Consider the following 15,152-nt stretch of genomic DNA (forward strand, 5'->3'; position numbering starts at 1 on the left):
GCTTTGATAGTGATGCACAGAAATAAAACAGAGAAACAAAAGAGCAGGTATTGAGTAAGGGGTAATGAGTTTCCATTCCTGACAATCATTTCAGCTAACAGATAAACCTACTTAAGTGTAAATTAGTAAAAGCAGCCCTTTGGAACCCCCCTTCCCAACTGCAGAGAAATAGGGAAGTGATGAGGGGTGGCTATCCAACATAGGTGATGGTTACTAAACTCAAGCATAAATTCACAGCAAGAACCAACTTTCAGTTGGGGAAAGGAAAATCAGAGTAGAGGAGTGCAAGAAAAGGCTTTTTAACAAATCCTGTAAGCTCCAAAATGCTATCGGTGTTTTTTTCTTGGGGGAATGGATGGGGAGAGCAGCTGCCAAAGATTGCAGAGATTTTCACATCCTCACTCTGGCAGCTGACCATCATGAGACCATGCCAGCAGTTCAACACTGCAAAGACTTGAGAAATGTTGAGTGGAGAAACAGATGAGGGCAGGAAGGAGGAGTGGGAGGAGTACAGTGTTCAACAAAACAAACCATAGTTACTTTGAATGTCTGTAGAATGTCATTTGGTTTAAGCATGGTTTGTTCAATAAACCATGTTATGATGCAGGGGTAGGGAACCTTTTTCAGCTCAAGGGTCACATTTCCTCATGGGCAACCTGTTGGAGTCCCCATGCCAGTGGTGTGTGAGGGCAGGGGCAGAGGTGAATATAAGGCAGGAGTTACAGGTATGACTTTTACCTTTGTACATTGAGAGTCAGAGGGTTCCACATTCCACTATACCCCCCCACACCTCTCTATTCTCCATCCAGGCAAGCAAGAGGCAATATCACAGTTCAAGGGCACATTCCAGCCAGGCAAAGGCATTTGAGGAGGGTGCAGAGCCGTTGAGGGGTGTAGCCTAGGAATAAAGGGTGTGGACTGGGAAGAGTCCAAAGAGCCCCCAGGCCTGAAATTCTCCACCCTTGGTTTCAAGAGACATGTGAACTGGGCCAGTATAAAGTAGCTTCCTGTGGCTTGGAAGCCCTGCCATTGTTTACATCAGGGTCAGATGATACAGAGTCCTGCATGCGCAGTCACAGAGGTGCACAGCCCTCCCCAGTCAAAACTGGGGGCCAGAGCAATATGCTCGTGAGGGTTGAATCAGGCCCCTGAACTAGGGACTAGCCATCCCTGTTTTAAATGCTTACTGCTGCTTAAATCAAAGAGAAGAGTCAAGAGTTTATTTTTCCAGGAGTTAATTCCTTTCAGCTGCTTGTAGGCCTTGAATGCATTCAGCCTGCTTGAATGCATACTTCTGGAACTTCTGAAATGTAAGATCCTAAGTATTGCCTAGATGAAACAGTAGGTAAGGGCTGTAGAGCAGATGTTTTGCAAAGAAAAGGACCCAGGTGTCTCTGGGTAGGACTGGGAAGGCCTCTTGCCTGGAACCCTGGAGAGCCTCTGCCAGTCAGTGTCAACAGTACTGAGCTAGATGGACCAATGCTCTTAGTGTAAGGCGATTCCTGTGTCACAGACCAGCAACCCACCTGGTACAGCACATCTCCCATAATGGCCAGTCAGGTACTCCTGGAAACTGCAGGTAATCAGTGATGGTTGTTCCCTATTTGTAACACTGGGGCATTTGCTTTTGAATATAGGAAAGTTTATATTGCTGTCATAACTGACATTAATAGATTAATACATATTTTTAAAGCAATGTAAGCTAGTAGTCATCACCATATTTGTGGCAATTAATTCCAAAAGTTAATTATGCACTGCATGATGATGTATTTCAAGCAACTGCTCCCAAAGTTTGGCAGCAATAGGACTTTGCTTAATCGTTAGATCAGACTTTTTGGGGATATTTAAAACACCATGACATCATCTTTCTACAAGAGACCTGGCTTGCTGAGGGACCTGACTTAAACAGTTTCACAACCTTTACTCTTGAAGCTACCCCTAGCTCCAATGGGGGTTGCTCTAAGGGGGGTTTAAACATACTTGTTTCTACTAAGCTCCGAATCTCTATTTCAAGACCTGATCCCTTAGAGAAGCTGGCATTATCTCTTGTCATCAACTTTGATTGGGCATCCTTGTTACTTCTCAATGTCTACCTCCCCCCCTGCCATCTAAAGACCTCAGCTAAAGCTACTATGTCAAAACTTGAAGCCTACATTGACAAATTATCAACCTTGTATCCCAAGGCCCTGGTGATTCTTGCTGGGGATTTTAACGCTAGAGTTGGTTCAAGCGACAAGGCCCTTTTTTCCCATTTCCAAGAGGCCTTGCCGATAATAGACCAGCACTCGGGCATACCGGACAGATACTCAAAGGACAATGGATTTAATTATCCTGGATTATATTTTATGATGGCGCTGAACAAGTTAAACTTACTCCTTGCTAATGGCCGTGCAAAGGGTGATACCAACGGCGAATTTACCTTTGTATCGGGTCTGAGAACATCCACAATCGACTATTTTGTGCTCTCTCATGACCTTTATCATGCCGTTTTGTCATGCCAAGTGGGCAACCGGTCCGAAAGCGACCATCTTCCCCTAGCCCTTACTTTGCACTGTGGTAACCACCTGATACACCTTAAACAGAAGCCTCTTCTGAATGAAGAGTACTAAGTACGGCCAAACCGTATCAAATGGTCGGTCACCTTAGATAAGGACCTGGAGACATTAAATTCGCCCAGATTCCTTGCGCTTCGTGAAACCATATCTATTGCAGTATCTTCAAAAACTCTCCTCGATTCCTTCCATCAATTGATTCTGTTGCTACAGAGTGACTTAATGCCCAAACCTCGGACTAAAGGTCTTCATTCCACAGGCAAATCCAAACCTTGGTTTGACAACGAATTTCTGGCCCTAAAAAAAAAAGCTATTGGCCAAGTTCACTCTATATAGAGCCAATAACTCCCAGTTCTTGCTTGCTGATTGTTTGGAATTGAAGAAAGCCTACAAGCGTCTAATTGCAGATAAAAAGGGTCTTGCTCAAAAGGAAAGCTGGCAGTCTCTTAAAAGCCTCTAAACAAAGGGATTCGAGTGCTTTTTGGAAGCTGGTCGCTAGAGGCTGGCCCAAACCTTCAACTAATTTGGACTTTCACATCTCTGCGAACATCTGGGAAGCTCATTTTACTGAGATTTATGCCTGCGAGCAATCCTGTTGTCAATTGCCTGTGATCGACCTACATGAATACCCTGAATGGCCACCAGTAACTGCCAAGGAAATCTTTTCCCTTATACAGTCTGAAACTAGGCAAAGCCCCAGGCCCTGACAACATCCCCGCCGAGGTATTTAAAGCCTTCCCAGAGTGGTGGGCTCCATTATTGGCTGCCCTATTCACCACCATAGACAGATCGGCCTGTATCCCGGAGGACTGGGGCCTTGCCATAATAATACCGATCTACAAAAAAGGCTCCCGAAATGATCCCTCCAATTATAGACCAATTAGCCTCCTCAATATAGTCAGCAAGCTGTATGCTCATCATCTATTTGATAAACTACAAGACTGGATAGTCCAAGACCATATCCTAGTTGAAGAACAGGCTGGCTTTAGAGTGGATCGCTCCACCATAGATCATTGCCTAGTCCTTCAACACTTGGCCGAAAAATATACGACCAAGTCCGGGAGTGCTTTATACTTGGCCTTTACTGATTTCAAATCTTCATTCGACCTGGTTCCTAGAGACAGGCTCTGGGTGAAACAGGAGTCCATGAATATTGACAGGTGCCTTTTATTACTCATTCACTCTTTATATGACAACACCTACGTGCGTGTCAGATGCAATAGTGCCGGCCAGCTATCCAGGCCCATCTCTACCCTCAAGGGCGTCAAACAAGGGTGTATTCTAACTCCTATTCTGTTTAATTTATACATCAGTTCCTTGATCAACAGCTTTACTCTGTACTGCTTCCATCAGCCAAGACTGTCTCAAAGGCCTCTTTCCATCCTTACGTATGCTGACGACGTAGTCCTGCTATCGTTAATATACATTGGGCTAAGACGTCTATTAAGTGTGCTTGCTTCCTTTTGCGAGAAGGAGCTCTTGTCAATTAACTATGCCAAATCGAAGATACTAGTTTTTTCAAGGAAAAGGACCATCCATCGCTGGCAGATTAATGGCCATCAAATAGAACAGGTGTCCACCTTCAGATATCTTGGGCTAATGTTATACTCGTCTGGCACGTGGCACCATCAAGCAAGGAGAGCCATTTCAAACACCCCAAAAAGCTCGAGAGCCCTTCTTTCCTTTTTTTTACTCTAAAGGTGGCCATCATGTGCCCTCAGCAATTCGCATCTTTGCAGCTAAAGTCATCGCTCAGATGCTTTATGGATCGCAAGTTTGCACTTATTCCACCTACGCCCCTTTTGAGTCGGTTCAAACTCAATTCTTACGCTCCCTGTTCGGTATCCCGAGCTGTGTTCCTAACTCCATTCTACGCTTAGAAGTTGGGGCCCCTAAGATAGAAGCGCATTTTTGAATGAGCAAGATAACATTTTGGCTAAAAATGTTCTTTGCTCCAGTCGGCCTGACCTCACTTATACTGACTGATTCTTTCCAGTCCAATTGAAAACAGTCTTTGAAAGAGAAATTGCTCAGTTTAGGCTTTTCTATCATGTCGATCTCTACTTTAGAACATCCCAAAGCAAAAGCCCTAATACTCCAACAACTCTTGGATACCGACTTCCAAAATCACATAATGCAAGCTGCACCTTACTCTTATCTCAGGTTTAATTCAAGACCATTCAGCGCTGCCTGTTATTTAACCACCTTGACAATACCAAAATATAGGACAGCTTTTACTCGGGCCAAATTCAACATTTTACCTTTGGCTTACCTGGAGGGAAAGTTTAAAAAAATTCCAGTCAAGGAGCAGCTCTGTCCTTGCAGTGAAGGGGCAGTCGAGACAGTGGACCATGTTCTTCTCCATTGTACTTTCTATCGCGATTTACGTTCTGCCCTAATTACCCCTATCGTTCAAAGTATACCTGGCCGGGATGAGGCCTTTTATGTGCCATTTCTTTTATCGGACTCCACCTCTCAAGTGACCGCCAGGGTGGCAAGCTTCTGCGCGGCTGCCATACGCTGCAGAAGGATCTTGATCACAGAGCACTAATATAGTACTGATTTCAACATGAATTTATTTCCAGCAGTATCCTTGGCTTAATTGTTTCAATTGTTTTAATTGTTAAATTTTAAATTTCATTTTTTATGAATTTTTATCTTGTATTTTTTCTTGCTGGTCTAGGTACCGTAATAAACATTCATTCATTCGACTTTGCTTAATTGTTTCTGACCTAATTATATGTATGCCTCTTGCCCGTGTTAAGTTTTTAAAACACAAGTAACTTATGGAAGCAGCTTGTGCTAATTCTCTTAAGTCCTTGAACTGGAATGTGGAAGGATGAGGGAAGTTCTGTGCATGCTCGAGACAGCAAAGAAGGAACCTGGGCAATAATAGGAGCTCCATAAAAGCAGTGGCTTCCTTTCTAGTCCATTTTAAATGAGTAACTGTAGTTCTGTCAGTAGCTAAGTAAATAGATGCAGAACCATTCCCCTCTTCATATACGATGAGATATGTAGATCAGTATGTAAATATTGCGCAGTAATTTTACATTTTCCTACATACTTTATGCCTTTAGCCCTTGCAGTGCTCACACACCCCTACTGATGTCCCTGCCTACGTTTAGAAGATGTTTGACATTATGTATATTTAGGATAAGACATTCACACTGTTCCAGATCTGCATTCTATCTGATAAAAATAACTGTCCCAGGTCTCCTGTATCACCACCCACATGCACTAAAGTGATCAGGAGCGGAAAACTGCAGCCTTGAGGGAGGGGAGAACCCACAGACTCTTTCCCAGAACAAAAACATTACATAATTCATAATTTAAGTTTATTTATGATGTGTCATGAGGCAAATACAGAGTAGCTGCTCTTCCTAAGCAGACAGTTTCAAATACCTTTTAGCATTTTGATCTCAAATATTAATTTGATCTTTGGATAGTGGATGAGATGTTCAGGGTGACTACTTTCCCCCCAGTTCCTAGATGGTCTGTATAAGATAACTGTATTGCATCTTACTATAAATACATATGTTCATTAATCATGATGACACTTGACAACTATGGGTTGGAACATTTTGAAATAAGGAATGTAGAAAGGGAAGGGTCTGTCTCCGTAAACTGCCAAGCAGGCTCTCAAAGATTACAAATACTGAAGGGTTTCCCAGCAAAAATATACATTGTTGTGGACAATATCTAAAGTGGGAGAAAAAAAGGAAGTGGGATGAGTTAGGCCAGGCTTTTTTATTGGCCCTTCCAGACTGGGGTTTTGTATCCTGCAATGTGTCATTGATGCTATCATAGTAAGCACATCAGTGATGGATTTACACTGGACCATCCACACATCATTACACTTTATTACTTGTTCTATAAAGCTTCCCTAACTTTGCTGCATTATTGCCACCTGGAGGGCACTCTTGCACTATAACACAACAAAAGTGGGGCAAAAAATAAACCAGAACATTTGTGGTATGAAAAGTTACAGGATTTCAGCAGGAAATTATGGACCATGCACTAATTAGAAACAAAGCAATATGTCCACCCCAAAACTTTTGCAGGTCCAAATATTATTGAAAGCGGGATCAAGTATAACCATCCCAATACCATCATGAACACACATCATCATGAATACATACTGGAAAGGACATCTGGAGAGGCCCGATGGCATCCCTCCCCATTTTGAGCACTAGGTATGTGGGACTAGGCCTGAAACTGCCCTACTGATCCTAGGGGCATCTGTGCGTCTCTCCTCTATTTCCATCCTTTGGAACTCCACCCCTTTGAGGCTGCGTTTTGCAGCACCACCACCCCTCAGATGCGGTTGGACATCAGCCTGGTGTTCAGCTTCCGGAAGAAGGAGCGCAGCTTGCAGATCTTGCACTTTTTCTTCCTGTTTTTATTTTTCAGTTTTCCATGTCCTCCCACCCACTCTTCTTCCTCTTCAGTCGCCCAGGGGCCCCAGGCACCACCATTGAAGTCTGGGTGAGCGCGAGGGTTTTCTGCTGGATATCTGACTGGAATAGCAGTCTGGTTGTAGCGGACAAGTCTAATGAGCAGAGCCCTGACTACATCAGGCCGCTGCTCTGACAAATCATAGCGCTCATAAGGGTCGGCAGTGATGTTGAAGAGCCAGACAGATTTGCGTACACCATCTGTCAGACGCTCTAGGTTCCACCAGCTCCCTGGGAAGTTGGTAAGAGTCTGTGGCGGGATCCAGTCACTGTAACCAGGGTCTCCAGTAAGAAGCTTCCAGTCCCCTACCCGTACAGAGGCCTGTACTGCAGTATTCCATATGCCAAAGCCACTCTCCAAGGAGCCATACTTGGCATGGTTATAAAGAGGATCAATGTTATGCAGGATTTCAGTTCGCTGAGACTCTCTGCCTTCACTGATTGCAGGCCACACATTATAGCCATCTAAACCGTCTGCTTCAGACACGTTGCCCCGAGCCAAGGTCACTAAAGTTGGGTACCAGTCTGTTATGTGAATTAGTGCTCTGCTGGTTCTTCGTTTGCGTTTAATCAGTGGGCTGTGCACAAACCCAATGCCACGGACTCCTCCTTCCCAGTAAGTTCCTTTGCGGCCTCGCAGAGGCCAGTTGCTTCCCCCAGAGAATGTCTGCCCACCATTGTCAGTGGAGAACACAATCACGCTGTTGTCATAGTAGCCATACTTCTTGAGGGCCCAGGTGATGTTCTTCACAGCTTCATCCATGCAGGTGACCATGGCAGCATATTTGCGTCGTGCAACATTGCCCATGGAGCGATAGCGGTAGATATACTCCTTAGGGGACTGCAGTGGGGTGTGCACAGCTTGAAAGGCTACGTAAACAAAGATGGGTTCCTTGGGATTATGGGTAGCCAGGATTTTGCTGACTCGCTGAGCATAGAGGAAGGTGGAGTACTTGCCACTTTGTTCCCAAGCCACATTCTCCCCATCATGAAGGTCATAGCCACATACGCCAGGCCCATCACAGTTGTCATACGTATAGTAATCCACATTTCCTGTTAGCGAGCCCAGGAAAGTGTCAAAGCCCCTGCGGGTGGGCAGGCATTCTTTCCTATAGAAACCCAAGTGCCACTTGCCTACCATGTGCGTGGAATAGCCAGCTTCCTGCAGCTTCTGGGGAAGCGTGACCTGATTCAAGGGCAAGCAGTTGGGCTGCCGGGGACGGATGATGGAGTGCTGAAGCCCTGTGTGGATTTGGTACCTGGGAAGAGAGGAAAGGAAGTCAAAAAGGGAAATGATTAATCACAATACCCCCTACAGAGCATTAGCTATACTTGGGAATCTTTTGTAAAGATCACATGGCAGCCTGATCAGGATTCTCAAGCTGGAGGCGAACATGACGTGCAATATATAAGGGCACATGAAGAACTTTTTAGCCCCACTGCAAGTCTGCCTTTGCAACAGAATGGTGAATGTTTGAGCCATGCCACTTTCTATTCGCTCTCCTCTTGCCCTGCCTGTCACTGCTGCCTCCTCCTCCTCCTCCTCCGACCCTCCTGTGCCTTCAGTTCATACTGTGCCCTACAGCCTGAAAAAGAGGACAAAAAAAGAGGATTGCTTCTTAAGCAGAAGCAAGGGTAGCAAATAGTGAGACAAGCAGGAAGAGGGGCAAGATTTACAGCCCTGTATGCTTGCTTGACAGTTCTGTTGAGACGATATATGCTCACAGCACAGCTGAAGGAGTTGAAAGTGCTGTCAACTTGTCTGTCTCTAGCAGTGGAATTCCAACTTCATTTCTGGAATGTGTGGCAATCTTGCAAAAGGATGCAGACAAGATTCCCAGCTTAAGAGGATTAAATTGAGAAGGCTCCTGTTCCTAATAACATAACTAAGTTGAGCAGGAAGGAGCCGTTTCCCCAGATTCAATGTGGATAAAGACGGGCCTCAAAAGGTCCTATATTGTTGCTGTTTTAAATTTTATATTATGTAATGTTTTCTTTTCAGATTGGAATACTTAGCTGTGTTTTCAGGACAATAAATGAAAAAGGTCACGGAGAGGCTCAGTGAAGACAGCAGGCCAGGCAGAAGAGCAGCTTTACATTCTCATTGGCATTGCCTGCACCTCTAACACAGTAAAGCACCCTGAGAGGCTGACCTGGTTTGCACAACATGGTAAGCCATGGGTCTTGACTACAGCTCGTGATTAGTGAGGAGAGAAAGGAATTACGAGTCCTGGTTCAGAAAACATGCTTGGACAAAGCTTGGCTTAGCTCAGCATGGCACAGCAGTAAAGAGGAATGGGAAGAAGCAAAGTGGTTGCCAGATCCACTTTAGGAGTCCGGACTTTCATATAATCTCAGCAAGCCACAATCGGGTTTACTGTGTCATGCAAACCAGGTCATTAAATCTCCTTGGTCTGGCAGTTGCCAAAGTGTTAGGAATTTCTAAACCTAAAAGCTTCCAGGCAGACTCACTGTATGGTATCAACATGTGAGACTCATCTTCCTGGAGAGTCACACCTTGGAATTTCAGCAGCAGTACTCTGAAAAGATTAACATCAGTGCATATTTTGAGGAATTGTTATTGGGTGTCCATTTTTTTTCATTCAGATGGCTTGCATGTGGAAGCCTCTCTACCGTGTACAAGCCCTGACATTTGGATTGAGATGAAAGTGGTTCAAACTAAATTAACGACAAAAAAAGAAAACATCAACCACCAGGGAGTGAATAAAGCCTTGCAAATGCATTTACACAAGTTACTGGCCTAGCAAAAATCTTACTAGTCTGCCCACGTACTAACAGAAGGAAGTAGAAAAAGAGGAAGGCCAAACAAGAGATGGATTGATTCCATAAAGGAAGCCAAAGACCTGAACTTACAAGATCTGAACAGGGTGGTTTAAAACAGGTGATACTGGAGGCCACTGATTCATAGGGTCGCCATAAGTAGTAATCGACTTGAAGGCACATAACAGCAACAGCATTTTCTTCGCATATTACTTTTATTTATAATGTCCCTAAAGGCAGGGTGGCCCTTTTGAAACTGTGAGGTGAAAGGACTTAGGACAAAATCCAGAAACTTACCTCTAGGGTAAGAATAGCTATTTAGGCAGCTCAGCATGGCCTCTTCCTAGGAGGGGCTAAATTGTATGACCCTTACAGCATAATCCTAACCAGGTATGCTCAGAAGTAAGTCTAAAGGAGTGTAGCATTGCAGTCATAATCATGTTGTTATCCCACTGAAACACACCCTTTATCCATTCTAGCGGACTAGCTGAATTAGTCTATGTAGCAGCAAAAAACTACAGACTTGTGGCACTTTAAAGGTTAGTACCATCCACAGACTGGAATCCATATCACTAGTCCACAAAAGTTTAGAATACTACTATGCATCTTTCAGTGTACAAGGTGCCACAGTACTTTCTGCATGTTGTCTTTGCCAGGGACAGGGAACCTCAGGCCAGGGGTCAAATGCGTTCCTCCAGGCCTCTCCATTGAGCCCTTAAGACTCTTTCCAGACCACCCACCTCTCTCCAGGCCAAACTTTTCACAGGCCCTGCTTTGCAGCCTCCTTGAGTATGTTTGCCTGGCTAGAATGTGTCCCTGAAGTGTGATAATGCCTCTTTCTTGCCTGGCTGGAGAAATGGGTGGAGAGCAGAAACCTCTGGTTTTTGTGTGGCCAGAATGTAGCCTACTGTACAAAAGTAGAGTCACATCCATTGATCTGCCCACTTTTGCCTCTGGCCGCACCCACCACTGGCGGCCCTGCAATCTAGTTCCCAGGAGTGGCAAACTAATCCAGCCAAATGAGGAAAACTATTGTGCAGTGCAATCCTGTACATATCTACTTGGAAGTACAATGGGACTTACTCTGCAGTACATGTGTATAGTCAGAGTGCAGTAGCCTTTTTAAGCTAAAAAAAGACCTCATTTTCCCTCCATAATCCTTCCACGCACGCAGACAATTTGGACTGCAGCCAACTTGCTAATGATTCACCCAAGTGCCCTTAAGTATTCTTCTTGGATTCAGTCAGACACTCCAGACAGGTGCAAAAGGGATTTCCTTCTTTTCTGGTATTGCTGACAGTAGTAGCCCATTTCCCAGGATGAAGTCATTGTGACTCACAGCAAGTCTGTTCTATTCACTCAGTTTCTCAGTCCTGAAAGTTGTTTCCTTTTTAAGGAGTGACCACAGTTGGCTCTGGCTTCTCTTTCGCCCTAATGTTGGCTCAGGCCGCATAGCCTGAGGAGGTTACACCAATTCCTTCCATCTTTGTTCTGTGACTGAAAAGTAGTGGTGTAATGTAGTCAGAGAAGCTTCATTGCTCCCTGGCGTTTGGACTACAGGTAGTATCATTATCATTTGAGGCATTGGGTTGGTTCTGGAAGTTTTAGTATTAGGCTGTATGTCTGAATTTGGCAACGTAAGTGCACTGGCAGTGAATTTGGGGGTGTAGGGTAAGGAGCACCTGGGAGGGTACTCAGATGGTATCTTCTTCTTCCAGATGCTCTGCTCAAATTAGCCAAGAAAAAAAAGGGTTCTGTGTTCAGCAAACTATCTCAGCTTGTACCATACACTTTATCATGACTATCTATCTATCTGTATATTTCTGTGTACCACTCAATAGGATGACACTCAAAGAAAAATCTTAGGCACACACCTGCCACTGACGTCTAAACCTACAGTGATGTAACCCTAATGGTGCTAATCAACTGGACAGTAAATGAAGTATAATATACCCATTAATTGAGCATTATTTCTAATCTCATGTTGAAGACACAGTACTGAAAGGAGCTTGCATTTCTGGTATGGTGTAGTGGTTAAAGTGTCGGACTAGGACCTGGGACACCAGGGTTTGAATCCCCATGCAGCCATGAAGCTCACTGGGTGACCTTGGGCCAGTCACTGCCTCTCAGCCTAACATACCTCACATGGTTGTTGTGGGGATTAAATGAGAAGGGGGAGAACCATGTTTGTACGCCATCTTGAGCTCCTGGAAGAAAAGGTGGGATATAAATACAATAAATAATAATAATAATTTCCCCCTCTCATGAATCATGGTTTGCAACCCATGTATAGCAGCGGATTTCGATGGAACTTACATCCACATAGAGAAGTTTAGGACTGCAGACTTAGGCCCCAGTGATAATCTTGTTAGCTATCACACAAATGTGGAGGCTCATCATGCCACAGAAATGTTTTCTTTTTACAAGTTTGCTTTAGGGTACAACTATCTCCATTTTGTGTCTTGGCAGGTGAGTGGTCTTTTCACTTAACAAATACAGTACTTTTTATAGCAACAGCAAGATCCTACCTCAAAGTCATAAAAGTACCAAGCTACAGAGGAAGTGGATTGGACTCTGAAAGACCAACCCAAACTGTGTTTACATTTTTACATATTTGAAGGGCAGTACAATATCTCAGAGAGGAGGTCAGGTCTCCTGCTGCCCTGGTGCATTCACTATAGCTGCCCAGTTTCCCTGCTTTTTAAAGTTTGATAGAAATATCTGTTGGCTATAGGTATATTCTTAAATCACAAGGGTTTTTTTTGCCTATTAGTGAATTACTTGTACTGCTAAGGAGAAAAAAAACATAAATGGTCTAAAGCATAACTAAAAGGAGGAGAGGGATTGTGGCATGCTCTCTGATCAAACGCCACAGATCCACCAAAAAGCTACTGTCGAGGGGGAGGAAGGGTTGTCCCAAGACATTTTGCAGCCAGAAACTAATAGGGACCCCACTACGCCCCCACCCTGTAGTCAAGGTGCATTTGACCCAAGGCTGGAAAAGTTGTTTTGGTATCCAAAGCAGAAAATGTCACAATCACCTCTCTTCTCTCCCTGGCAGTAACAATAATAAAACAAATAAATACTAATATGCTGCCCCTCCATGACACTACAAATTAGCTGCCTGAAGCAGCTGCCTCATTCTGTCTAGTGGTAGGGCTGGGCGCGGCTACTGTTACTAACCACATCCTTCTACAGTACTCTTAATAGGGGGGGGGGGAAGCTTTTTAAACTACATGTCTCATTCATAGCAGGTCACTGCTATTCCCATATTACAAGTGAGCGGCTGTGAGTTGTTTAAGGCCACCCAATGAAATCATGCCTGAACTGAAAGTTGGAATCTCAGTATCCCTTTCCAGGGATCTCACTGTCTACGTACCAACATTGTTCAAATGTTTTCACACTGTATTTGCCATTTTGGCAAAGTGTCCTATTTTACCCAGCTAAGATTATTATTTGTGCAAAAAAGGAGGGGGCACCAACGTCTACCTTCAGTATCCAAGAAACAAAAGGGTTTTTTTAATTGTCTGAAATCTGTTTTTGTAAAGGAGTGGGTTTTTTTAATCTAGTTATTAAAATATCTTTTAAAGTCTCTCTCTCTCATTTTATAGAACTCTTTAGTCACTTTACTTACAATAAATAACACACACACAAATCTTGCCTCCACTACACTGATGTTACATTTTGTTACGGTACATGTTTTGGTTTTTTTAAAAATTAGCTATGGTATATCCACCTTACCTTTTGGATTCTGTGTCATAACCTTTGCCAGGTGTTTAATGTGAAATAAACTCCCCTCCCCATCATTCTGATAAGATATACGTGTTGGGGGCGGGGAAGAGGAGCGACTCCTGTGCATACTATGGGACTGCTGCAAAGTCCTTACCTTCCTGTGATAAGCTGGCTCCTGGAGGGGGTGCAGATGGGCTGGATGTAATAATTCTCCAGTTTAACTCCTTCCGCAGCCAGCCTGTCCAGCGTTGGAGTCTGGATATCTGAGCCGTGGTAGCCAACGTCATGATACCCTTGATCGTCCGTTAGAATAAAGACGATGTGAGGCGGTCTAGAGAGGGCGGTAGCAGCGGCGGCGGCGGCGGCGGCAGGGAGAGGCTTCCCCATCGGGTCCACAGAAACGTCGGCCACCAAACTGGGTTTCATCCAGTCCCAAGAGAGGTAGCCAAAACTCAGCAGGCTCACAAGGGAGAAGCCGGTGAGGGCATACACAGCCATGCTGGACCAAGCCGGCAGGCATTCAAGATTAGCACTTTCTATTTTTGTCCCAGCATCTTGGGTAGAAGTTCTTCTCCCGGGCGCTTTCTTCTCTTTTTTTCAACCCCCCCCCCCCCAACTGTTTTGCTTTGTGAAAGAACTTCCGCGGAAGGAAACAATTTAATCCACAAGCGCCCGTCAGTAACAGAACGGGAGGGGTGGGGGAATAAAGAAAACAGTCTTCCAGCCGATCTAATTAAAACCACAAAAAGGGAACCTCCTTAGCGATCTTATTAATACCAGCCCTAGCCCAGTAAGCGTGAGGCAAATACTCTCGGGTCTAAAACACGCCCCAAAACACGTTGTGATTTTGCCGCGTTTCCCCTGTTTGCGGGCTGAGGGTCTCTCGGAGCTCTTTTCGAGCAGGATGGTCTTTTCATGGTGAACTTCTGTGGACCGAAGTGCTAAAGTTCGTCCCCATCACCGCTGTGCCCCCTCCTCCCTTCTGGGCGGCGGAACTAGCCTTCCATTCCTTTACAGCACTTTGCCCTGATGGAAATTCCTGGCAAGAACAGAATATCATTCTTAGCCCCTTTCCTTTATAAAAGAAAACTTTTCTCAAAAGCCCTAAAATCTTTTTAGCTTCTCCTCCTCTTTCAAAAAACAAACAAACTTGTAACCAAAATGTTGAAAACAGAGCCAGGGAGGAATGCCCTAGGCAAATTCGTGAAGAATGCAAGAAGTTGTAAAACATCTGCCCAGGATATTGCTTAAGAGGAGCCAGGTTTATGGGGAGCCTGAACCGTCAGCCCCTCCCAGTTCTCTCATTGATTCAGGCCAGGGAATTATCCGGGAGGATCTTCCAGGGTCCTAAGAATGGTTCTTTTTCTCGGCTGCCTGCAATACTACGGTTCCAGCCGCAGCGTAGTCCTGAGTCTGCTGCGGAGTGGTAAACTGCGTAAAAACTGAGTTTAGTTACCCAGGGGCTCTGTGTCATTTTCTTTTTCCCTCCTAAGGCAAATCCACGATTCCACGGCCACCGCTATACCCGCATCGCATTTACAGGCCCAATCAGGACCCCTCCCTTTTGTGGAGGAGCAATAATACATAGGTACATTGGTACACCCGTGGAGCCCTCTTCTCACGTAGTCCAAAT

At 44.7% G+C, this 15,152-nt stretch overlaps 1 protein-coding gene across 1 annotated transcript; it reads right to left on the reverse strand.

Annotated features, from left to right (window-relative positions):
• Positions 1-5,865: 5,865 nt before the first annotated feature.
• On the reverse strand, positions 5,866-14,743 carry ARSI (arylsulfatase family member I). Its single transcript, XM_061617366.1, has 2 exons — positions 13,674-14,743; positions 5,866-8,265 (listed from the first exon to the last, which is right to left on the reverse strand). The coding sequence occupies exons 1-2, from the start codon at positions 14,015-14,017 to the stop codon at positions 6,867-6,869; spliced, it is 1,743 nt and encodes a 580-aa protein (XP_061473350.1). The 5' UTR covers positions 14,018-14,743; the 3' UTR covers positions 5,866-6,866.
• Positions 14,744-15,152: the final 409 nt, after the last annotated feature.

The sequence above is a fragment of the Rhineura floridana genome, chromosome 3 (assembly GCF_030035675.1).
Source record: "Rhineura floridana isolate rRhiFlo1 chromosome 3, rRhiFlo1.hap2, whole genome shotgun sequence".
NCBI lineage: Eukaryota > Metazoa > Chordata > Lepidosauria > Squamata > Rhineuridae > Rhineura > Rhineura floridana.

What these genes read in the sequence shown, in the direction of transcription:
- ARSI (XM_061617366.1), bottom strand. Translation starts at nt 14,017, where the DNA reads ATGGCTGTGTATGCCCTCACCGGCTTCTCCCTTGTGAGCCTGCTGAGT. An exon ending in AGCCAGCTTATCACAGGAAG is followed by an intron (nt 8,266 to 13,673) that starts GTAAGGACTTTG and finishes CTCTCTTCCCAG; the next exon opens with GTACCAAATCCACACAGGGC.